We start from the raw sequence: 26829 nt of genomic DNA, 5'->3' as shown, positions 1-26829 counted from the left end.
TGGGAAGATGGCAATGAGTGATAGAGGGGGAGGGGACCCTCGTCCTATAATCCCCTCCTCACTGTCACTCCTATAAAACACAGTTCTCGTTGTTTCCTCACTCTCTGACTAAGGTCCATGAATAAAGAAATTATCTGGTAGGAGATCAGAGGACCCCATTTACTAGTTACCTTGAGGGGGGAATTGTAAGATCCTCAGAGACAAAGCTGCCTGATGTGGGCGGAGTCCTGGTTTAGGGGAACCAATCAGCTCATGTTTAGTAATAATCTTTGTATTTCTATTTTAGTAGATGGACGGGAGATGAGGAAAACCTCAGAGGATTGTCTCACTTTGTCTCCAGACTGTAAAGTAGAAGATGAGGACATCACACAGTATAGTCCAGGAGAAAACCCGACTACCTCAAATGTCAATCCGACACCACACAGTGTAGATGGACCATCGTATTCCTCTTATCCTGAGGAACCTCAGACTGTGCGGGACGGTGCCGGACCATCGTATTCCTCTTATCCTGAGGAACCTCAGACTGTGCGGGACGGTGCCGGACCATCGTATTCCTCTTATCCTGAGGAACCTCAGACTGTGCGGGACGGTGCCAGACCATCGTATTCCTCTTATCCTGAGGAACCTCAGACTGTGCGGGACAGTGCCGGACCATCGTATTCCTCTTATCCTGAGGAACCTCAGACTGTGCGGGACGGTGCCGGACCATCGTATTCCTCTTATCCTGAGGAACCTCAGACTGCGAGGGACGGTGCCGGACCATCGTATTCCTCTTATCCTGAGGAACTTCAGACTGTGCGGGACGGTGCCGGACCATCGTATTCCTCTTATCCTGAGGAACCTCAGATTGTGCGGGACGGTGCCGTCCTTCCAACAGATAAGAGGCTTTCCTGTACCGAGTGTGAGAAGTGTTTCTATTTTAAATTCAATCTTGATGAGCATAAAAGATCTCACACAGTTGAGGAGCGGCATTCCTGTCCTGAGTGCGGGAAACATTTTTTAAGGAAAGCCAATCTTTCCCAACATCAGAGATCTCACACAGAAGAAAAGCCATTTTCTTGTCCTGAGTGCGGGAAATGTTTTTTAAAGCAATCCCATTTTTACCAACATCAGAAATCTCACACAGAAAAAAAGCAGTATTCTTGTTCTGAGTGCGGGAAATGTTTTTTTCACAAATATAATCTTGTCACACATCAAATGACTCACACGGGGGAGAAGCCATTTTCCTGTTCTGAGTGCGGGAAATGTTTTTCATCGAAGGCCTATCTTTTTACGCATCAGAAATCGCACACGGGTGAGGAACTGCATTCCTGTTCGGAATGCGGGAAAGGTTTCGTAATAAAATCGTCTCTTGTCTCACATCAGAGGTTTCACACGGGGGAGAAACCGTATTCCTGTTCTGAGTGCGGGAAATGTTTTTCAGATAAGTCCAATCTTTGCAGACATCAGAGAGTGCACACAGGGGAGAAGCAGTATTCCTGTCCTGAATGTGGGAAATGTTTCTCACGGAAATCCCAACTTTATACACATCAGAAAATACACACGGGGGAGAAGCCACTTCCCTGTCCTGAGTGAGGGAAATGTTCCTGACTAAAGTCCTGTCTTCCTGTACATCAGGGGTCCCACACAACCCTCGAGGTGTATTAGTGAGTGTGGGAAATGTCTTGTATATGAATGTTGCTGGACATGTGGGGAAGAAGCACACCCTGATATACACCTCAGATATACTCCATGGCTGATCTTCATCATGTAAGAAACACTTCATAAGGAGATCAGAGATCACCAAAGACATGGATGAAGTGTTGTACCGTGTTGGCCATTGATAGCAGGAGAAAAATAAAAATGGAGTCATTCCCTCTCATTAGCTGAGTACATTTTGTGGTATGGAGACTTAGAGGTCTATTATTGTCTTGCAAGAGGTCTGTTTTCTCAAGTCGTCTTCCAGGACGAAACACGTTAACCCCACCACTTAACCACTTACCCCCCGGACCATATTGCTGCCCAAAGACCAGAGTACTTTTTGCGATTCGGGACTGCGTCGCTTTAACAGACAATTGCGCGGATGTGCGACGTGGCTCCCAAACAAAATTGGCGTTCTTTTTTTCCCACAAATAGAGCTTTCTTTTGGTGGTATTTGATCACCTCTGCGTTTTTTATTTTTTGCGCTATAAACAAAAATAGAGCGACAATTTTGAAAAAAATTAATATTTTTTACTTTTTGCTGTAATAAATATCCCCCAAAAATATATAAAAAAACATTTTTTTTCCTCAGTTTAGGCCGATACGTATTCTTCTACATATTTTTCGTAAAAAAAAATCGCAATAAGCGTTTATTGATTGGTTTGCGCAAAAGTTATAGCGTTTACAAAATAGGGGGTATTTTTATGTCATTTTTATTAATATATTTTTTTTTACTAGTAATGGCGGCGATCAGCGATTTTTTTTCGGTATTGCGACATTATGGCGGACACTTCGGACACTGTTGACACATTTTTGGGACCATTGGCATTTTTATAGCGATCAGTGCTATAAAAATGCATTGGATTACTATAAAAATGCCACTGGCAGTGAAGGGGTTAACACTAGGGGGCGGGGAAGGGGTTAAGTATGTCCCTTGTGTGTTCTTACTGTGGGGGGGGGGGGGTGGCCTCACTAGGGGAAACACTGATCCTCTGTTCATACATTGTATGAACCGAAGATCAGTGTTTCCCCCTGCTGACAGGAACGAGAGCTGTGTGTTTACACACACAGCTCCCGTTCCCCGCTCTGTACCGAGCGATCGCGTGTGCCCGGCGGCGATCGCGCCAGCCGGGCACACGCAAGGGAGTTGGGGGCGAGCGGGGGGCGCGCGCGCGCGCCCCTAGTGGCGGCTGAGAGAGAGGACGTTATACTACGTGCTCTCGCCCAGCCGAGCCGACCTGCCGACGTAGAACGGCGGTGCGCGGTCGGCTAGTGGTTAAAAGGCGGTCCTCTAGGCCTTTTAAAATAAAAATGGAGTCATTCCCTCTCATTTGCTAAGTACATATTGTGGTGAAAACTCTTGCAAGAGGTCTGTTTTCTCAAGTCGTCTTCCAGGACGAAACGCGTTAACACTGAAACACTAAGTACATTTTATGGTGTGGAGACTTAGAGGTCTATTATAAATAAGAAAACAAATAGTTGATGGAATGTGGCACAGGTTTACCCAGCCGTGACGAATGTTGTCCATGTTTTTTATAACTCAGTGATGTCCTATGATCGTTGCCTCCATCTAGTGTCCATAATTCTGTATCACAACATTTTTACAGAATTTCAGGAAAAGTACTTAATTGTGGCCACTAGATGGAGCTGACAATTATAGGAAAATACTGTGTTAGTTACAATACGGCCAGAATTGATCACATCCGGGCTAAAGCTCGTCACACTCGTCCAGCAAATCTTCTGTACATTGATCCCTTGGTTCCCGTCATCAGACACGGTCTCCTACAAATCCCGGAGATATTATACCCATGCACTTATGAGTACAGTAGACATCGAAGAACGTAAACCAACCACTGATTCAAAACCAAAATACTGAATTTGGCCATTAGCGCAATCAACATTTCGTATGTAGGCGTCTGTGACATGTCGTTCATGTAATTGGGGACTCAAAAGTGTGGGAGTAACGGGAAGGTTTTCTTCTTTATTTTTTACTTAAAGTGGAAGTCCACCCTAACACTTAACCACTTGTCTACGGGAGGACGTCATATGACGTTCTAGGCTTTGTGCGGTGATCCACTTGTCCACGGGAGGACATCATATGACGTCCTAGGCTTTGTGCGGTGATCCACTTGTCCATAGGAGGACGTCATATGACGTCCTAGGCTTTGTGCGGTGATCCACTTGTCCACGGGAGGACATCATATGACGTCCTAGGCTTTGTGCGGTGATCCACTTGTCCACGGGAGGACATCATATGACGTCCTAGGCTTTGTGCGGTGATCCACTTGTCCACGGGAGGACATCATATGACGTCCTAGGCTTTGTGCGGTGATCCACTTGTCCACGGGAGGACATCATATGACGTCCTAGGCTTTGTGCGGTGATCCACTTGTCCACGGGAGGACATCATATGAAGTCCTAGGCTTTGTGCGGTGATCCACTTGTCCTTGGGAGGACATCATATGACGTCCTCGGCTTTGTGCGGTGATCCACTTGTCCACGGGAGGACATCATATGACGTGCGGTGATATCTGAATGATGGGTGCAGCTACAGGCATCATTCAGATATCGCCGTCTTCAGCCGCTGATTCTGTGCACGATCTGTGCGGTGGTTCTGCCGCTTGATCGTTCTTATAGGCAGCGGGAGGGGACGTCCCCGCCCCTCCCGCCGCCATCCGGTGCTTCTCCGGGCTCTCCCGTGCCACCGGGCGGCCCGGAGAGCGAATCGGTCGGCGCTGCCTGGAAAGCATAGAGATGACTGGTGACCAGATGGTCACCAGTCATCTCTATGACCGTCGGAGGCCCGGGCGTGACGTTATGACGTCACGCCCTGTACCCGGAAGTAAACAAAGCCGCAATCGCGGCTGTCGGCATGTGATCGTGATTTTTTTTCACTGATTTCATGCTTGTAAGCCTTGAGGAGAGATGTGGGGGTCTTATTGACCCCCCCGCATCTCTCCATAAAGAGGACCTGTCACACTGATTCCTATTACAAGGGATGTTTACATTCCTTGTAATAGGAATACAAGTGATCAAAATAAAAAAAATTACCGTATTTATCGGCGTATACCGCACACTTTTTTGGCCTAAAAATCAGGGCAAAATCGTGGGTGCGTGGTATACGCCGATACCCGCTTTCCTGCGCCGAGTTTGAATACTGCGCCGACATATACCGAGCGCAGTACACTCGTGTATAGTCGGGCAGGCACGGCTCCTCTCGCGCTCACGTCTGGACGTACAGGATGTGAGCGCGAGAGTAGCCGAGCCTGCCCGACTATACACGAGTGTACTGCGCTCGGTATATGCCGGCGCAGTATTCAAACTCAGCGCGGTAAAGCGGGGAGGACGCCGGACCCGACGAAGTGGACACCCGAAGCCGCAGACGGACGCCGGACCCGACGAGGCCACCGATGGAAGCCGCGCAAGACGCCAAAACTGTAAGTATAAAATGTTTTTTTACAGGAATGTCGGGTCCACTTTAGGGGTGCGCGCTATACGCCGGAGCGCGCAATACCCCGATAAATACGGTAAGTAAAATAAAATGAAAATTTTTTTTTTTTCAATCGCCCCTGTCCCCGTTATCTCGCGCGCAGAAACGAACACACATTCAAGTCCCGCCCACATATGTAAACGCCGTCCAAACCCCACAAGTGAGGTATCGTCGCGTGCGTTAGAGCGTGTGCAATAATTCTAGCACTAGACCTCCTCTGTAACTCGAAAATAGTAACCTGTAAAAAATGTTAAAGCGTCGCCTATGGAGATTTTTAAGTACTGAAGTTTGGCGCCATTCCATGAGTGTTTGCGCAATTTTAAAACGTGACAAGTTAGGTATCTATTTACTCGGCGTAACATCGTCTTTCACATTATACAAAAAAATTGGGCTAACTTTACTGTTTTGTTATTTTTTAATTCATGAAACCGTTTTTCTTTTCTAAAAAAAGGCGTTTAAAAAATTATTGCGCAAATACCGTGCGAGAAAAAAAGTTGCAATGACCGCCATTTTATCCCCTAGGGTATCTGCTAAAAATATTTTTATAATGTTTGGTGGTTCTGATTAATTTTCTAGCAAAAAAATTTTGATTTGTACATGAAGGAGAGAAGTGCCAAAAAAGGCCCGGTGGACAAGTGGTTAAATTCTCCCCCGCAATCATTAATGAGAGCGAAGTTCAGCTTCCCAGATTTTCTCCCTTTTTGATTTGCGGTATCCAGTGCTGTCACATGACTTCAATTCTGCTTCCTTCTGAGTCTAAAATCAGCCAGTGGGTGTGGTCACTGAAAGCTAGTGACATCAATTCCAGGGAGGGGTGCTGTTCCTGTGCAGCCAGTGGGAGTATAAAGGATGGGATTCGCTGATTGTAGGTTCCCGCCCAGAGTACATCCCAATCCATGAGAAAAAGAAGAAAGAAAAAAAAGACCCATCCACACAGGGCACAGGAGGGTAAATCCGCACAGGGGGGTCCATCCACACAGGACATGGTGGGGACCCAACCATACGGGGGGCCTATCCACACAGGACACAGGAGGGTAAATCCACACAGGACATGGTGGGGACCCAACCACACAGGGGGCCCATCCACACAGGACATGGTGGGGATCCAACCACACAGGGGGCCCATCCACACAGGAGGGTAAATCCACACAGGGCACAGGGGGGTCCATCCACACAGGACATGGTGGGGACCCAACCACACAGGGGGGTAAATCCACACAGGGCACAGGGGGGCCCATCCACACAGGACATGGTGGGGACCCAACCACAAAGGGGGCCCATCCACACAGGAGGGTAAATCCACACAGGGCACAGGGGGGTCCATCCACACAGTACATGGTGGGGACCCAACCACACAGGGGGGCCCATCCACACATGACACAGGGGGGTAAATCCACACAGGGCACAGGGGGGTCCATCCACACAGGACATGGTGGGGACCCAACCACACAGGGGGCCCATCCACACATGACACAGGGGGGTAAATCCGCACAGGGGGGGTCCATCCACACAGGACATAGTGGGGACCCAACCACACAGGGGGCCCATCCACACAGGATTGAGGAAAGTAAATCCGCACAGGGGGGGTCCATCCACACAGGAGGGTAAATCCACACAGGGGGGTCCATCCACACAGGACACAGGGGGGTAAATCCACACAGGACACGGGGGGGGTCATCCACACATGACACAGGGGGGTCTATCCACACAGGAATTGGGGGACCTGACCACACAGGGGGGTCCATCCACACAGGGGGTCCCAACCACGCAGGACGCCGTCTGACTCGACCACACAGGACACGGGGGGTCCATCCACACAGGACATGGGGGACCCGACCACACAGGGGGTCCCACCCAAACAGGACACAGGGGGGGTCCACCCACACAGGACACGGGGGGACCCGACTACACAGGACACGAGGGGACCCATCCACACAGGACAGGACGCCACACTTGGGGCTTAAGCCCCGTACACACGGTCGGAATTCCTGACAGAAAAAATCAGATGGGAGATGTTGGTCGGGAATTCCGACCGTGTGTATGCTCCATCTGACTTTTTTCTGTCGGGAGTTCCGACAGAAATAGATTGAGAGCTGGTTCTCAATTTTCCCGTCGGAATTTCCGACTGACTTTTTCCCGTTGGAAATTCCGATCGTGTGTACTGGGCATTACATTGGAGACCAATAGGAGAAGGACCCACTTATATCAGTGTAGCAAAGTCCTGGGATCCCAAAGGCCTAATGGTGACTTCATGGGTTAGGGAGAGCTGACATCCCTCCTTGTAAAGTGGGTTACCAGGTGCGGTGGGTGTGATGCAAGAAGAATGATGGGCGCCAGTCACTTTTTGAATGTAAACAAAAGCTTTATTGTCTTTTAACAGAACTGGGGGAGAGAGGGTTAGGGCCAGGACACCCTTGAGTAGATGTAATGGTAATTGGCGGACTCTGAGACTTCTATAGGTAGACTGCTATACAGTGGAAGGCCTCCAGCCGGACACCACTTCTGTATAGGTAGGACCGCTGTCTCCTATGGTTACAAATCTTATTACAGTCACTAAAAGTAGTTGTACATAACTCTTGGTAACACAGAATAGTTCTTTTACTTATCGCTGTAGATCTTCACTCACTGAACTCCCGGTCTCTCACTAGACCTTCAAATCCCAGTCGTCACTGCATCCCCTGAGTTATTCAACAGCCATCCCACTGTATACTCCAATCCTCAAGCATCGTCCACGCTATCCTGCTGGGTCCCTGGCTTGGCACCTGCTGAAGCTTTCCCTCTTTTTCACCATCCCCAGCTGGTGAGAAGATTGCTCTGGTACTGGCTTCAACTTACTCACAGTAGTCTCCGGTAACAAGGTGGATGGTCCCTTAGTGGCGACAGCTTCCCCTCCACCTCCAACCACAACTGGTTCTTCGTCCGGCTGACCCTTCTCAACTCGGTTGGACTCCAATCCTGCGCTGCCAACCCTACGCTGCTTCTCCTGCTCCTGGATAGGCCTCAGGCAGCCCAGCAGCCAGGTGTCCCTGGGATAGGCCTTAAGGGCCAAATTCAGGTACAATTGCGCCCGTGTAACGTAAGCCGTTTACGTTACACCGCCGCAAGTTTTCAGTTCTAGTGACCGATCCACAAAGCACTTACCTGGAAACTTGCGGCGGTGTATCGTAAACACGTCCGGTGCAAGGCGGTCCAAATCGAATGGGGCGGATACCATTTAAATTAGGCGCGCTCCCGCGCCGGACCTACTGCGCATGCTCCGTTTCGAAATTCCCGCCGTGCTTTGCGCGAACTGACGTAATTTTTTTGATCGGCGACGTGCGTAGCGTACTTCCGTATTCCCGAACGTCTTACGCAAACGACGTGAAATTTTACATTTCGACGCGGGAACGACGGCCATACTTTATACAGCAATACGTTTGCTGTGTAAAGTTAAGGCACCCAAAACGACGACTAACTTTGCGACGGGAAACTAGACTAGCGGCGACGTAGCGAATGCGCAAAACCGTCGTGGATCGCCGTAACTCCTAACTTGCATACCCGACGCTGGTTTACGACGCAAACTCCCCCCAGCGGCGGCCGCGGTACTGCATCCTAAGATCCGACAGTGTAAAACAATTACACCTGTCGGATCTTATGGATATCTATGCGTAACTGATTCTATGAATCAGTCGCATAGATACTCTGAGAGATACTCCGTTGTATCTCCGCTGTGAATCTGGCCCCTAGGTTTCTAGGCTTTCAAACCGGGACGACAAAACAGCCATCCAGGTGGCACAGAACACCCGATCACTTGACTCCACCCAAATACATAGGCTCTCCCAGCAGGCCAAGGGGCTTAAAGAAACCCTTGCCCATTGGCCGAGACACCCCATCCATTCATAATCTGTCCTTGCTATGCCCTTGTCTATCGAATGTCACCAGCTACAATGCCACCTAGTGACAGAAGAGAGAAGTGCAGCAATTCCAGAATTATGGGGAAAGCAGTGGATCTCCTAACAATTATCCAGGACAATTACTACCTGGCAAACTAAATTGGTTAGCAACCCTGCCTAATCACCAGGGTGCTACATCAGTGTAATGGCCCCTTACATTGGTGACCAATGGAAGAAGGACCCCCTTATATCAGTGGTCAGTGCACTGGTGCTTTACATTGGTGACCAACGGAAGAAGGACCCCCTTATATCAGTGGTCAGTGCACTGGTGCTTTACATTGGTGACCAACGGAAGAAGGACCCCCTTATATCAGTGGTCAGTGCACTGGTGCTTTACATTGGTGACCAACGGAAGAAGGACCCCCTTATATCAGTGGTCAGTGCACTGGTGCTTTACATTGGTGACCAACGGAAGAAGGACCCCCTTATATCAGTGGTCAGTGCACTGGTGCTTTACATTGGTGACCAATGGGAGAAGGACCCCCCCTATATCATCATCAGTAGGAAAACTTACAGATCAATGATGTCGGTTGTTATTGCTTAACCACTTAATGACCGCCTCCTGCAGATATACGTCGGCAGAATGGCACGGCTGGGCACAGGCACGTACCTGTACGTCCCCTTTAAGTGCCCAGCCGTGGGTCGCGAGCGTGCGCCCGCGACCCGGTCCGAAGCTCCGAGACTGCGGCACCCGATCACCGCCGGTGTCCCGCGATCGGTCCTCCGGAGCTAAAGAACGGGGAGAGGTGAGTGTAAACCAGTGTTTCTCAATTCCAGTCCTCAGGCCCCCCCAACAGGTCAGGTTTTCAGGATTTCCATTATTTTGCACAGGTGATTTGATCAGTTTCACTGCCTTAGTAATCACCACAGCCTTTTCATCTGAGGGAAATCCTGAAAACCTGACCTGTTGGGGGGGCCTGAGGACTGGAATTGAGAAACACTGGTGTAAACACACCTTCCCAGTTCTTCACAGTGGCCGCTTCATTGATCGTGTGTTTCCTGATATAGGGAAACACGATCTATGACGTCACACGTCCAGCCCCGCCCCCTACAGTTAGAAAAACATAGAAGGTTACACATAACCCTTACAGCGCCCCCTATTGGTTAACTCCCAAACTGCAATTGTCATTTTCACAGTAAACAGTGCATTTTTATAGCATTTTTGCTGTGAAAAATGACAATGGTCCCAAAAATGTGTCAAAATTGTCCGATGTGTCCGCCATAATGTCGCAGTCACGAAAAAAAATGGCTGATCGCCGCCATTAGTCGTAAAAAAAATAAATAATAAAAATGCAAATAAAACTATCCCCTATTTTGTAAACGCTATAAACTTTGCGCAAACCAATCGATAAAAGCTTATTGCGATTTTTTTTACCAAAAATACGTAGAAGAATACGTGTCGGCCTAAACTGAGGAAAAAAAATGTTTTTTTATATATTTTTTGGGGGATATTTATTATAGCAAAAAGTAAAAAATATTGCATATTTTTCAAAATTGTCGCTCTATTTTTGTTTATAGCGCAAAAAAATAAAAACCGCAGAGGTGATCAAATACCACCAAAAGAAAGCTCTATTTGTGGCAAAAAAAGGACGCCAATTTTGTTTGGGAGCCACGTCGCACGACCGCGCAATTGTCTGTTAAAGCGACGCAGTGCCGAATTGCAAAAACTGGCCGGGTCCTTTACCTGCATAAAGGTCCGGGTTAGTGGTTAAGAAACCTCTAGAGACCTTTAGGGCAACCCTGGCTGAGAAAGGCTGGACTAGACAGTAATATATTTCTCTCCCCCTTGGTGGGAGTGGAGATGACCCATCTATAAGGATATACAGTACATACACACACAGCACAAGGCCGTGTTCCCACTACGAGACGTTTCTCAGGGGCTGCAATTCCTCTGAGATGGATCCACAAGGTGGTGATGAGTCTCTATGGAAGACAGACAGGAAGTGATGTCAGGTACACACAGGAAGTTCCGGGTGAGAGGAGTGTCGGGAAGAAGTGGAGAGGAGACATCGCTGGATGAGGCAGCAGAGGAGGTAATAAGATCTTATTATTATTTCAGGTACTTATATAGCGACAACAATTTACGCAGCACTTTACATATACATTGTACATTAACATCAGTCCCTACCCTTAAAGCTCTTACAACCTAAGGTCCCTAACACACGTTTATACATATACTCTAGGGCCAATTTAGACTAGGGTGACCAGACATTCCCAGTTTCATGGGACAGTCCCCTGATTGAGGACACTGTCCCTGGACCAAGTCTGTCCCTGGTTTTGTCCCCAGATTAGATTTAATAGGGGGCAAGGGCAATTTAAAAGACAGTCAGTGCAGAATTGAAATAAAAAAATTAGAATTACACACCCCCGCTCCGCCGTGCCTACTAGCATAGGGGTGTTGTATTTTTCCCATTATCTGTGCCCCTTTCTGATGATCATGTGCTGGTCGGAGCGGAGGGAATATTAATTCAGTTTCTGGCGCATGCCCATTTAGCTTCGCTCGCATGTTCTTCTGCCTTGGCTCAAGTCCCGGCCAGCCACCTGCCTGCTTATCTCCTCGCCTTCCCTGACGGAGTGATTTTCCTCCGCTCTCCATCCAGTAGTAGCCGGGGCCCGAAGAGTAAGACTTGAGAGGCTGTGAGTCGGGCGGCGACGGGCAGAGAGTCGCTGATTGTTGCCATTACTAGTAAAGAAAAAATATGCCCCCGGATTTCATTTAAAAAATCTGGTCACCTTAATTTAGACAGGATCCGATGAACCTACCAGCATGTCTTTAGAGTGTGGGAGGAAACCCACGCAGGCACAGGGAGAACATAAAAAACCCCAGTCAGATGGTGTCGTGGTCAGGATTCGAACCAGTGACCCTTTTTGCTGCTCAGTGATACTGCTAACCACTACACCACTGTGCTGCCTATATTTTCTATTTACAGCCAGTAACCCCCCCTCCCCCCCTGTCATGTCTGTCCTCTTCCTCTATAGTCACTGTGACGTCTTTTATCTCCAGCAGATAATGATACACACATATATAGTGTGGAAACCTAGATTAACCTCTTCAGGGTCAGAACATTTCCCCACTTATATTTTCACTATCTATTATCATCCTTACCTGTTTAGACGGAAACCTGTATAGATCAAATTACAGCACGAATCAGGATGGAGGAGGACCGGAGTCACATGACTGAGAAGATACTAAACCTCACCCTGGAGATCATCTACCTGCTGACCGGAGAGGTGAGGAGGATTCTGGGAGGTCACATGACATCACTCTTATCTCTATTAATAATACACAGACCTGACCGGAGAGGTGAGGAGGATTCTGGGAGGTCACAAGACATCACTCTTATCTCTATTAATAAAACACAGACCTGACCGGAGAGGTGAGGAGGATTCTGGGATTCTAACATGATATTCCTATTGGTTCCTCAATACAGAGATTTCCTCTTGTGAAGTCAGGTGATCACATGACCATCACAGTGCCTCCATGTGACTCCCTAAAACCCGAGAGACACAACATGGAGAAGATTCTAGAAGTCACCAAGAAGATGATGGAGCTGCTGACAGGAGAGGTGAGGAGGATTCTGGGAATTCTAGGACATTATCCAGTAACAGACAAGGGATGTGTCTGGATGGTGACTGTATCATTGTGTGTGTCAGGTTCCTATAAGGTGTCAGGATGTCACTCTCTATTTCTCCATGGAGGAGTGGGAGTATTTAGAAGGACACAAGGATCTCTACAAGGACGTCATGATGGACAATCAGCCGCCCCTCACATCACCGGGTAAGAGGAGACTTTATTGTAAAGGAGAGAGCAGTACGGAGGCTCCACCTAGATCCCCCATCATCTGATAAACACATAGAAACAATGTATTCAGTCAGTGTGTGTGTTTCCTACAGATGGATCCAGTAATGGGAACCCACCAGAGACATGTTCCCGTCCTCTGTATTCCCGGGATTCCACACAGGAAGGTCACACCATCCCCCACCATCATCAGGTAGATGAGGAACAATTATTGGTGGTTCTGATTTATACACAAACATGTTTATTATAATGAATGTTTTATTCTATATTCAGAGTGGAAACCTTGGGGATTACAATATTGTTTTAAAAGAAGAGTATAAAGAGGAGGATGAGGAGTATGGAGTGATGGAGGAGTTTTCAGAAGGACACAAGGATATGATGGAGCCACCTAATAACAGGAACCCACCAGAGAGATGTCCCCGTCCTCTGTATTCCCGGGATTCCACACAGGAAGGTCACCCCATCCCCCACTGTTATAAGGTTGGTGGGGCGGAGCATCTAGAACATGGAGACAATGCTTGGATTTTTTTTTTATATGATCTTACAATAATAAAGCTTATATTTTAAGATGATATTCTCTCTCATTCTCTTGGTTTAGGGTGAAGATCTGATGGATATTAAAGTCAAGGTGAAATCAGAAGAAGAAGAGACGTATGTGAGGGATGATCAGCAGTCTATGGAGGAGGATGGAATAACGGGGACATTTATAGAGGAGGACACTCCTACAGAGATCAGCACAGGTGGGTCATTAACACTAAATCCATTCCTCCACCCATACTGCTCACTGATTGGTCCAGAGTAGGGCGGGGACTGGGTGATATCAGCCTGTAATCCCCTGGTCACTTTCCTGAGCTGTGTTCCCCGTCCTGTATTCCTGTATTTCTCTCGGATAATCTTCCTTCTCTGTGCTGTAGACACAATTTATGTCTCTAGACTGGATTTATGGAGATTCTGGGGTTCAGCTGGCAGCAAAACTCTGATTTTTACCATAGGCGTCACAAGAGACGATTTAGTTCGCATTTGTTAGCGCTATATAAGTTACCCACTCAAGATCTGGGCACCTGGGGTATGTACTTTGAGTCTTCTGCCCCATGCCCGACTCTAGCAAGATCTCTGACAGAAGAATTCTCCCGGGTTACTTGCTCTGTTGTCTGCTGGCTGTGCCGTGTGGAGGGATATGTCTGTATAGTCTCAGACCCAAGTCACTGAGTGCAGTCTGTAACTGTCTCATATTGTCAGGGCTGGGGTCCTGCTATTTATGAGCAGCTCTTTCTTTCAGTGCACAGAAGCTGCTCAGCTGTCGGGTATTTACCAGACACTCATTGCTTCCACAGTGTCTAGCCTGGTTACCATTACCTGCCTCATTAGTCCAGCCTACAGCCAGCCCTTTTTTGCTATTTGGGCAGTTTATCTAATTTCCTCCTTGCCCTTGTGTGGTCTATGATCTCCACAGCCACCCCTCTGTCCAAGTATACCACATCCACCGCTCTGTCCAAGTATACCACATCCACAACCACCCCTCTGTCCAAGTATACCACGTCCACAGCCAATCAATCTGTCCAATGAGGACACGAGAAACCTGCTGCAGCTGCTATGCTCGTTGCTGGCACGATCGGGTTCAGGTAAGGGGGCTTTGGTGGTCTGCTGCATAGACATTAAGGGGAAAAACCTTGAGGGTTTACAACCCCTCTAATATTCGTATGAGGCTTTTTTCCGAGCATGCAGCCCGGCAGGTCAGGAAAAGGGGGAGGGGCATTTCCCTATGTTGATGAGGACAAGGCCTTCATCCTGACAACCCTGGGCTGTGGTTGGTGGGGTCTGCAGGCACGGGAACTTATCAGAATCTGAAAGCCTCCTTTGACATTCTATACTCTATGTTGCACATTACATACTCCTGACCCCTGCACTATATACACTATGTTGTACATTACATACTCCTGACCCCTGCACTATATACTCTGTATTGCACATTACATACTCCTGACCCCTGCACTATATACTCTATGTTGTACATTACATACTCCTGACCCCTGCACTATACTGTATACTCTAATGTGTTTTCAGAGTGTTCCTTTCATTTTTTTTTTTTGAGCAGTGTATTTAATAAATGGATAAGATAGAAAAGCACTCACAAGGTTAAAAAAGCAATCCAGCATTGAATACACATAATCACTGCAGATTCCCCAAGCCTCAGTCTCAGTGTAACTTGAGGGCACTCTGCCTAACATAGTGATGTCTTCAAACCACGCCCATCTGATGCATTGCATCCTGATTGGATTTCCCCAGAAGTATATATGGTCTTTATGATTAGTCCAGTCTTCATCTTGGTTGTTCTCCTCCTATACTCGCTCTCTGACCTCTGGTGGGGCTCAGCCCCGCTGTTATTCATGACTAAATCATGGACTAAATAAGAAAGTGCAGGACTTCTTGTGTTGGGAAGATGGCAATGAGTGATAGAGGGGGAGGGGACACTCGTCCTATAATCCCCTCATCACTGTCACTCCTATAAAAGACAGTTCTCGTTGTTTCCTCACTCTCTGACTAAGGTCCATGAATAAAGAAATGATCTGGTAGGAGATCAGAGGACCCATTTACTAGTTACCTTGAGGGGGGAATTGTAAGATCATCAGAGACAAAGCTGCCTGATGTGGGCGGAGTCCTGGTTTAGGGGAACCAATCAGCTCATGTCTAGTAATAATCTTTGTATTTCCATTTTAGTAGATGGACGGGAGATGAGGAAAACCTCAGAGGATTGTCTCACTTTATCTCCAGACTGTAAAGTAGAAGATGAGGACATCACACAGTATAGTCCAGGAGAAAACCTGACTACCTCAAATGTCCATCCGACACCACACAGTGTAGATGGACCATCGTATTCCTCTTATCCTGAGGAACCTCAGACTGTGCGGGACGGTGCCGGACCATCGTATTCCTCTTATCCTGAGGAACCTCAGACTGTGCGGGACGGTGCCGGACCATCGTATTCCTCTTATCCTGAGGAACCTCAGACTGTGCGGGACAGTGCCGGACCATCGTATTCCTCTTATCCTGAGGAACCTCAGACTGTGCGGGGCGGTGCCGGACCATCGTATTCCTCTTATCCTGAGGAACCTCAGACTGTGCGGGATGGTGCCGGACCATTGTATTCCTCTTATCCTGAGGAACCTCAGACTGTGCAGGACGGTCCTGGACCATCGTATTCCTCTTATCCTGAGGAACCTCAGACTGTGCGGGACGGTGCCGGACCATCGTATTCCTCTTATCCTGAGGAACCTCAGACTGTGAGGGACGGTGCCGGACCATCGTATTCCTCTTATCCTGAGGAACCTCAGACTGTGCGGGACGGTGCCGGACCATCGTATTCCTCTTATCCTGAGGAACCTCAGACTGTGCGGGACGGTGCCGTCCTTCCAACAAATAGGAGGTTTTCCTGCACTGAGTGCGGGAAGTATTTCCATTTTCAATTCAATCTTAATGAACATCTAAAATCTCACACAGTAGAGAAGCCTTATTCCTGCCCTGAGTGTGGGAAATGTTTTTTAAAGAAATGCAATTTTTATAGACATCAGAGATCTCACACTGGAGAGAAGCCGTATTGTTGTACTGAGTGCGGGAAGTGTTTTTCAATGAAATCCGGTTTTTCAACACATCAGAGAATTCACATGGGAGAGACACCGTATTCCTGTTCGGAGTGCGGGAAATGTTTTGCAGTAAAATCAAAACTTGTCATACATCAGAGGTCTCACACGGAGGAAAAGCAATTTTCAAAATGTTTTTCAGTGAAGTCTAATCTTTATAGACATCAGAGATTGCATGCGGGTGAGAAACGTTATTCCTGTTCTGAGTGCGGGAAATGTTTTTCACAGATAGCCCGTCTTTACAAACATCAGAAATTTCACACGGGTGAGAAGCCGTATTCCTGTCCTGAGTGCGGGAAATGTTTTTCAAGGAAATCAGATCTCAACAAACACCAAATGTCTCACACGGGGGAGAAGCCATATTTCTGTCCTGAGTGCGGGAAATGTTTTTCTAGAAAGTCCCATCTTTCCAGACATCAGAGATCACATACGGGGGAGAAGCCACTTTCCTGTCCTGAGTGCGGGAAACGTTTTTCAGAAGAGTACAATTTTTACAGACATCAGAGAACTCACACGGGGGAGAAGCCACTTTCCTGTCTTGAGTGTGGGAAATGTTTTGTAGATAAATCAAAACTTGTCACACATCAGAGATCTCACACGGGGGAGAAGCCGTATTCCTGTCCTGAGTGCGGAAAATGTTTTTCACAGAAGTCCCATCTTAACAAACATCAGAGATCTCACACAAAGAAGAATTCACTTTCCAGTCCTGAGTGAGGGAAATGTTCCTCACTGAAGTCCTGCCTTCCTGTACATCAGGGGTCCCACACAACCCTCGAGGTGTATTAGTGAGTGCGGGAAATGTCTTGTATACACCTCAGATATACTCCATGGCTGATCTTCATCATGGAAGAAACAGTTCATAAGGAGATCAGAGATCACCAAAGACATGGATGAAGTGTTGTACCGTGTTGGCCATTGATAGCAGGAGACAAATACAAATGGAGTCATTGCCTCTCATTGGCTGAGTACATTTTGTGGTGTAAACTCTTGCAAGAGGTTTGTTTTCTCAAGTCGTCTTCCAGGACGAAACGCGTTAACCCCACCACTTAAAAGGCGGTCCTCTAGGTTTTTTTAAATAAAAATGGAGTCATCACCTCTCATTGGCTGAGTACATTTTGTGGTGTGGAGATTTAGAGGTCTATTATGAAGAAGAAAACAAATACTTGATGGAATGTGGCACAGGTTGGCCCAGCCGTGACGAATGTTGTCCATATTTTATATAACTCAGTGATTTCCTATGATCATTGCCTCCATCCAGTGTCTATAATTCTGTATCACAATATTTTTACAGATGGAGGACTTTCAGGAAAAATACTTCATTATGGCCATTAGATGGAGCTGACAATCATAGGAAATCACTCTGTTAGTTACAACATGACCAGAATTGATCATGTGAGGTTGGTGGTTGAACTGTACCCAGGCTTTAGGACCTCTGGATGTATGGAGACCCTATCGGTTAGTCAAGACACACCGGGGTATGGTGAATCAAAACTACAATTGTATTCCTCATGCGCACCGCACTTATTCAAAACATACAAGAAAAGGAACGCCCTTGATTCAGCCAATCATAGTCAAGTAATTAGTTTATACAAGTAATACAGTACGTCACAATTATACAACATTCCTGATCGTGTAACCATCTGTCCTAGAAGCATGAAACACAGCAATCTATTTTCTGTGTAACCAGCTAAAACTTGTTCTACCGCATGCCCTATCTTGTTATGCAAGATGTACTTGTTCTTTTGCAAAGCTGTCTCTAGCTCTGTGTAAATAATCCTAACGGTTGTGGGTTAAAGGATACATCTATACAAGCATTGATATTATGGAGGAACTCTAGCAAGCCTTACAATGCATTTATATTATGGGGGAACTCTAGCAAGCCTTACAATGCATTGATATTATGGGGTAACTATAGGAAGCCTAAAGCCCCATACACACTATCAGTTTTCCTGCTGGTTTTCTCTTCAGGTTTACCAAAACCATGTAGTACAAGGACCTGCCTGATTGCATTCAAATAGAAACTCTTAAGGTTTGACCTCATATTAAATGGTTTGGTAAACCTAAAGGGAAAACCATCAGGAAAACTGATAGTGTGTATGGGGCTTTATAGATCACACCTGGGCTAAAGCTCTTCACACACATCCAACAAATCTTCTGTACATTAATCTCTTGGTTCCCGTCATCAGGCATTGTTTCCTACAAATCCTGGAGATATTATACCCATGCACTTATGACTACAGTAGACATTGAAGAACATAAACCAACATTATGAAACCAACCACTGATTCAAAACCAAAATACTTAATTTGGACATTAGCGCAATCAACATTTCATATGTGGGCGTCTGTGACATTGGGGCTCAAAAATTTTGGGGGGGAGTTTAAGTGCTTGGGGGGTAAGTTAGATGTTTTCCACCTTTATTTTCACTTAATTGCTTTAAAATAATGGACTAATAGCCTCCCTATGTTAGCATTATGTTGTGACAGGTTCTCTTTAATGAGACATGAAGGTTCTATTAGGTCTCTCGTGTCTCTCCTGCCCTCCATTGAAGATAATGGACAGCAGACTGGACTCCATTCACAGCTTCCTCATCCACAGCGGTCAGGAATGATGGCTCTGAACCCGGAAGCGACCTAATACACATCACTTCCGGGTTCATTCTAGCTAGGGGTGATCAGCGAGCGGATGTACTCTGGTTACATAGTCAGGTGGAAAAAAGACACAAGTCCATCTAGTTCAACCAATAAAGGAAAAAAAAATCATACAATCCCATATACACAATCCTATACCCATTTTTGCCCCTGAGAGGCAATTGGATTTTCCCTGGATCAACTTTACCTATAAATGTCAGTAAGTTATATTATGTACATTTAAGAAAGTATCCAGGCCTTTCTTAACCACTTCCCGCCCGGTCAATAGTATATTGACATCCGTGAAGTGGTTGTGTTATCCTGACTTGACGTCCAGCAGGATAACATGCCGGCGCGCGCCCGCGGTGATCGGTAATGCGGGGTGTCAGTACAGCAGAGACTCTTTACCACGTGATCAGCCGTGTCCAATCACGGCTGATCACGATGTAAACAGGAAGAGCCATTGATCGGCTCTTTCTCACTCGTGTCTGACAGACGCGAGTAGAGGAGAGCCGATCGCCGGCTCTCCTGACAGGGGGGGTCGCGCTGATTGTTTATCAGCGCAGCCCCCCCATGGATGCCCACACTGGACCACCAGGGAAGCCGCCAGGACGCAATTATAGGCAACAATAAAAAAAATTAGCACAATAGATGCCAATCAGTGCCCACAAATGGGCACTGACTGGCAACATGGGCACTGACTGAAGTGATGCCCAGCAATGCCATCAGTGCCACCCCTCAACGTCCATCAGTGCCCATCCATGCCCAGTGCCCATCTGTGCCACCCATAAGTATCCATCAGTGCCGCCTATGAGTGCCCATCAGTGCCGCCTATGAGTGCCCATCAGTGCCGCATACCAGCGCTGCCCATCAGTGCCCGTAATTGAAGAAAACTTACTTATTTACCAAAAAATTTACAGATAAAAATAAAAACGTAATTTTTTTCAAAATTTTCGGTTATTTTTTAGTTGTTGCGCAAAAAATAAAAATCGCAGAGGTGATCAAATACCACCAAAAGAAAGCTTTATTTGTGGGAACAAAATGGTAAAAAAAATTGTTTGGGTACAGTGTAGCACGACCGCGCAATTGTCATTCAAAGTGCGACAGCGCTGAAAGCTGAAAATTGGCTTGGGCAGGAAGGTGCCTGGTATGGAAGTGGTTAAAGCAATCTACTGATCTGGCCAGAACCACCTCTGGAGGAAGTCTATTCCACAGTTTCGCAGCTCTTACTGTGAAGAAACCTTTCCGTATTTTTGGAGATGAAATCTGTTTTCCTCTAGACGTAACGAGTGCCACCTTGTCCTCTGTGATGACCTTAAAGTGAATAACTCACCACCAAGTTCACTATATGGACCTCGTATGTATTTATACATGGAGATCATATCCCTTGGTGGGAGTGGAGATGACCCCATCTATAAGGATATACAATACATACACACACACACCTCCCAACTTTCTGAGAGGGGTATGAGGGGACACCTATAAGCAAACGTATGTAGGCATAGGACACCTCCCCTGCCACGCCCCTTTAAAAGGAGAATTATCCCCTTCCCACCGAGCGTACGTACATATGCGACCTCGGCTTTCGGGGGTTATACCAGGATGATGCCCAAAGTGCAGGCAACATCCCAGTATCATTTTGTAGAGCCCGCGATTGGCCTTGCTAAATGCTGCTCGATTGTTATCCCGGACGAGCGGGAGGGGACAACCCCCCTTCCGCCGCTCCTACTGGGAGACCCGATGCACGATCTGTTGCCCCCAGTGCTTAGCGAGAGACTAAAACGAAGCCGCGAACGGCTTCGATCCAGTCTCTTCAGTGTAAACACGGAAGCGACGTCAAGACGTCACTTCCGCGTTACTGGGCTGCCAATGGCGCCGGTTTTAAAAAAATATACAGTATTCAGAATCTGCGTTTTCGGCGATCTGAATACTTTGAAGTGCAAAGGAGGGATTTTAACTTGTAAACACCAATAGCTAGATTCACTTAGAGTTAGGCCGGCGTATCAGTAGATACGCCGACCTAACTCGGAATCTGTGCCGTCCTAAGTTTAAGTGTATTCTCAAACAGAGATACACTTAAACCTATCTAAGATACGACGGCTTGCGCCGTCGTATCTTAGGGTGCAATATTTAGGCTGGCCGCTAGGTGGCGCTTCCATTGCGCTCAGCGTAGAATATGTAAATCACTAGATACGCCTATTCACGAACGTACGTGCGCCCGTCGCAGTATAGATACGCCGTTTACGTAAGGCATTTTCAGGTGTAAAGTTATCCCATCAAATAGCTGGACTAGTATGTTAAGTATGGCCGTCGTTCCCGCGTCGAAATTTGAAAATTTTACGTTGTTTGCGTAAGTCGTCCGTGAATACGGCTGGACGGAATTTAAGTCCACGTCGAAACCAATACGTCCTTGCGGCGTACTTTGCCGCAATGCACACTGGGATATGTACACGGACGGCGCATGCGCCGTTCGTAAAAAACATCAATCACGTCAGGTCACCCCCCATTACCATAAAACACGCCCCCTCAGCCTAATTTCAATTATGCGCGCTTACGCCGGCCGCATTTACGCTACGCCGCCGTAACTTAGCAGGCAAGTACTTTGTGAATACAGTACTTGCCTAGCTAACTTACGGCGGTGTAGTGTAAATATGATACGCTACACCGCCGCAAAGATGCGGCGGTCTATTTGAATCCACCTACAAATCTCAGAAATAGGCTTAGTCATGAAAGGATTATACACACACACAAAAACATTATTGATTGAATCAACGACTGCTTTTTTTTACCAATATTATCCCTTTATATTGGCTGTTGAAATTTACAAATGCAGCAATTTAGAAATTGGATGAAAGGTTTAGCACTGGGAAACACTTATTGGAAAGTAAAAAGTGAATTTTATATACAACTATACAGACCAACATGAGGGAAAAATTAGGAGGAAAGAGGGACAGAGGAACTTTGTTCCAAATCAGGGACAGTCCCTCGAAATCAGGGACAGTTGGAAGCTATACATACACAGCACAAGGCCGTGATCCCCCTACGAGACGTTTCTCAGGACTGCAATACCTCTGAGCTCCACAAGGTGGTGATCTCACTTCTACCATAGAGAAACGAAGTCTCTTTGGAAGACAAGAAGTGATGTCATGTACAGACAGGAAGTTCCGGGTGAGAGGTGAGTTGGGAGGAAGTAGAGAGGAGACATTGTTGGAAGTGGCACCATAGGAGGTAATAAGATCTTATTTTCTATTTACACCCAGTAACCCCGTCATGTCCGTCCTCTTCCTCCATAGTCACTGTGACGTCTTTTATCTCCAGCAGATGATGATACACACATATATAGTGTGGAAACCTAGATTAACCCCTTCAGGGGCAGAACATTTCCCAACTTATATATAATTAAAAGTAATTAATCATTATCATTTTTCTTCCTTACCTGTCCAGTCAGAAACCTGTATAGATCAAATGACGGAACGAATGAGGATGGAGGAGGACCGGAGTCACATGACTGAGAGGATACTAAACCTCACCCTGGAGATCATCTACCTGCTGACCGGAGAGGTGAGGAGGATTCTGGGAGGTCACATGACATCACTCTTATCTCTATTAATAATACACAGACCTGACCGGAGAGGTGAGGAGGATTCTGTGATTCTAACATAATATTCCTATTGGTTCTCCAATACAGAGATTTCCTCTTGTGAAGTCAGGTGATCACATGACCATCACAGTGCCCCCATGTGACTCCCTAAAACCTGAGAGACACAACATGGAGAAGATTCTAGAAGTCACCAAGAAGATGATGGAGCTGCTGACAGGAGAGGTGAGGAGGATTCTGGGACATTATCCAGTAACAGACAAGGGATGAGGAACAATCACTGATAGTATCATTAGGATCTGTACATTATCTGCATTGTTACCATTGATGTCATTTTTATTCTATATTCAGAGTGGAAACCTGAGAGATCCTAAAGTTGAGGTTAAAGAAGAGATAAAAGAGGAGGATGATGAGGATGGGGTGATGGAGGAGGAATACAAAGATCTGTACCAGGACACCATGGTGGAGTCATCCAGCTACAGGAACCCACCAGAGAGATGTCCCCGTCCTCTGTATTCCCGGGATTCCACACAGGAAGGTCACACCATCCCCCACCATCATCAGGTAGATGAGGAACAATTATTGGTGGTTATGATTTATACACAAACATGTTTATTATAATGAATGTTTTATTATATCTTTCAGAATGAAAACTCCAAGGATAATATTGTTGTTAAAGAAGAGTATAAAGAGGAGGATGAGGAGTATGGAGTGATGGAGGAGTTTTCAGAACGACACAAAGATATGATGGAGCCACCTAATACCAGGAACCCACCAGAGAGAAGAGAGACGTATGTGAGGGATGATCAGCAGTCTATGGAGGAGGATGGAATAACGGGGACATTTATAGAGGAGGACACTCCTACAGAGATCAGCACAGGTGTGTCATTAACACTAAATCCAATTCTCCACCCATACTGCTCACTGATTGGTCCAGAGTAGGGTGGGGACTGGGTAATATCAGCCTGTAATCCCCTGGTCACTTTCCTGAGCTGTGTTCCTCATCCTGTATTTCTCTCCGATAATCTTCCTTCTCACAATTTATGTCTCTAGACTGGATTTATGGAAATTCATTGGTTCAACTGGCAGACAAACTCTGATTTTTAGCATAGGCGTCACAAGATCTAGACACCTTGGGGAATGTACCTTGGGTCTTCTGCCCCATGCCCGGGTCTAGCAAGATCTCTGACAGAACAATTCTCCCGGGTTACTTGCTCTGTTATTTGCTGGCTGTGCCGGGTGGAGGGATATGTCTGTATAGTCTCAGACCCAAGTCACTGAGTGCAGTCTCAGGAGATTGGAGGCAGCGGTGTGGGACCTCTGTAACTGTCTCATATTGTCAGGGCTGGGGTCCTGCTATTTATGAGCAGCTCTTTCTTTTAATGCACAGAAGCTGCTCAGCAGTCGGGTATTTACCAGACACTAATTGCTTCCACAGTGTCTAGCCTGGTTACCATTACCTGCCTCATTAGTCCAGCCTACAGCCAGCTGCTTTTGGCTATTTAAGCAGTTTATCTCTATTTCCTCCTTGCCCTTGTGTGGTCTATGATCTCCAGTGTGTTCCTGTGTATGACTTGGCCTGGAAGCAATGTAGGCTTCATTATTTATTTGCTTTCTGACAAAGCCTTGGCAAATCCTCTATGAGAGACACAAAAACCCTTTGTCTAGAATTACCCTGAGTTTTTGGTCACCTTTAAAAGGGTATTTGATATTCCCACTCCTCATTGGTTATTGGTTATCCTTGGTTACTGAGGCACAATCCTTCTTTTTATAGTATAAAATATATTGCGCTAAACAATTATAGTAGTGATAGAATCCGTGTAATAATAAATAGTAATTAAGGCGGCCAACACACCAATGGATACAAAGTCAAATCCTTCTTTTGATTGGTATAGTGCCGAAGTTCTGCCATGGTCGCCACAATGCACTAATTATATATATATTTTCAGAAAGTGATTAATGTCTTGTGCACATGTTCAGTCTCTTCATTGCCAGAAGAGTTCCGTGAACTCTGACAAAGGTCAGGCCGGTATTTTGCCGCCACATCGGCCTTATGACTGCACAATTGACCTTCAACCTGGTGCCATTCCTCCTTGTGGCCTGGTTTACCCTCTGTCTGTCTCGGAGAACCTCATAACAGCTGCCTTGTCCCCGAGAATCCCCACACTGTTTTGCTCCAGACCTACCATCCTCCTAAGGCAGCTGGGCACCCAGGGAACAATTAACTCATATGGTCTACGTCTCAACAATTGTGGTAGCCTAGTCTCCATTCTGCTGTCACCGTCTTTGTAGCCGATTGTCCAGTGTGTGCTCAGAATACCTTCAAGTGGGCCTCCTACAACCCATACCCAGTGGGGAGAGGCCTTGGACCCACTTGTCTATTGATTTTATTATGAATTTACCTAACTACCAAGGCAACACAGTTATTCTCATAGTGGTTGACCTGTTTTCGAAAATGTCACATTGTATTCTGCTAAAAAAGTTGCCTGCATCCAAAGAACTGACGTAAATTTTTACTCGAGAGGTCTTTCAGTTACATGGGTTACCTAACGTTATCATCTCTGAGCCAGTTTGTGTCCAGGTTTTGGCAAGCTTTTATGTGCACAGTTGGGAGTTCAGCTTTTCTTCTCCTTGGCAAATCTCCCGCAGTCCAATAGGGCCGCAGAACGGGCCAACCAAGCCTTGGAGCAGTTCCTACGTTGCTATTTATCTGACCACCATAACAACTGGTCGGAAATATTACCTTGGGTGGAGTTTGTGAACATCTTCGGGAACTCCGTTCCACTTGGGTGCAGGTCCAAGAATCCTTGCAACGCTCCAGACAGAGGTACAAACTCCATGCTGACCGCGACACATACCTGTTCCCTCCTATCAAGTTGGTCGAGAGGGTCTGGCTGTTTTTCCGTAAACTCCGATTCTGTGTTCCCTCGCTAAATCTGGTGCCTCTGTATATTGGGCCTTTCTGCGTACTCCGTAAGATTAACCCAGTGGCCTACTCATTAGATCTTCCTTCCAACATGCGTATTTTCAACATATTCTATGTTTCCTTAGTAAAACCTTTGGTGTGCAACCGCTATACCACCTCGATCCCTCACCCGGTTTATGGTTCCTGATATAAATAAACATTTCAGCCATCACTGATTATTGAATACCAATAATATGAGTCCTTACCATTACACATTATACTCTATATTGTACATTACATACTCCTGACTAGAGATGGGAAGTATTTATGTTGAGGGGGAAATTGTAAGATCCTCGGAGACAAAGCTGCCTGATGTGGGCGGAGTCCTGGTTTAGGGGAACCAATCAGCTGATGTCTAGTAATAATCTTTGTATTTCTATTTTAGTAGATGGACGGGAGATGAGGAAAACCTCAGAGGATTGTCTCACTTTGTCTCCAGACTGTAAAGTAGAAGATGAGGACATCACACAGTATAGTCCAGGAGAAAATCCGACTACCTCAAATGTCCATCCAGCACCACACAGTGTAGATGGACCATCGTATTTCTCTTATCCTGAGGAACCTCAGACTGTGCGGGATGGTGCCGGACCATCGTATTGCTCTTATCCTGAGGAACCTCAGACTGTGCGGGACGGTGCCGGACCATCGTATTCCTCTTATCCTGAGGAGCCTCAGACTGTGCGGGACGGTGCCGGACCATCGTATTCCTCTTATCCTGAGGAACCTCAGACTGTGCGGGACGGTGCCGGACCATCGTATTCCTCTTATCCTGAGGAACCTCAGACTGTGAGGGACGGTGCCGGACCATCGTATTCCTCTTATCCTGAGGAACCTCAGACTGTGCGGGACGGTGCCGGACCATCGTATTCCTCTTATCCTGAGGAACCTCAAGCTGTGCGGGACGGTGCCAGACCATCGTATTCCTCTCATCCTGAGGAACCTCAGACTGTGCGGGACGGTGCCGTCCTTCCAACAGATAAGAGATTTTCCTGTACTGAGTGCGGGAAGTGTTTCCATTTTCAATTCAATCTTAATGAACATATAAAATCTCACACAGTAGAGAAGCCTTATTCCTGCCCTGAGTGTGGGAAATGTTT

General features: G+C 46.7%; 1 protein-coding gene across 1 annotated transcript in view; it reads left to right on the top strand.

The window, feature by feature from the left end:
- Positions 1-25059, top strand: part of LOC120910656 (oocyte zinc finger protein XlCOF22-like) — a 54215-nt gene extending 29156 nt beyond the window's left edge. The window contains exons 5-6 of the mRNA XM_040322410.1: positions 13500-13529; positions 24748-25059. Coding sequence (XP_040178344.1) covers positions 13500-13529; positions 24748-25059 — 342 coding nt within the window. The remainder of the gene's footprint in view (positions 1-13499; positions 13530-24747) is intronic.
- Positions 25060-26829: the final 1770 nt, after the last annotated feature.

This window comes from Rana temporaria, chromosome 8 (assembly GCF_905171775.1).
Source record: "Rana temporaria chromosome 8, aRanTem1.1, whole genome shotgun sequence".
In the NCBI taxonomy this organism is placed as follows: Eukaryota; Metazoa; Chordata; class Amphibia; order Anura; family Ranidae; genus Rana; species Rana temporaria.
This window is presented reverse-complemented; position numbering and strand designations above follow the sequence as displayed.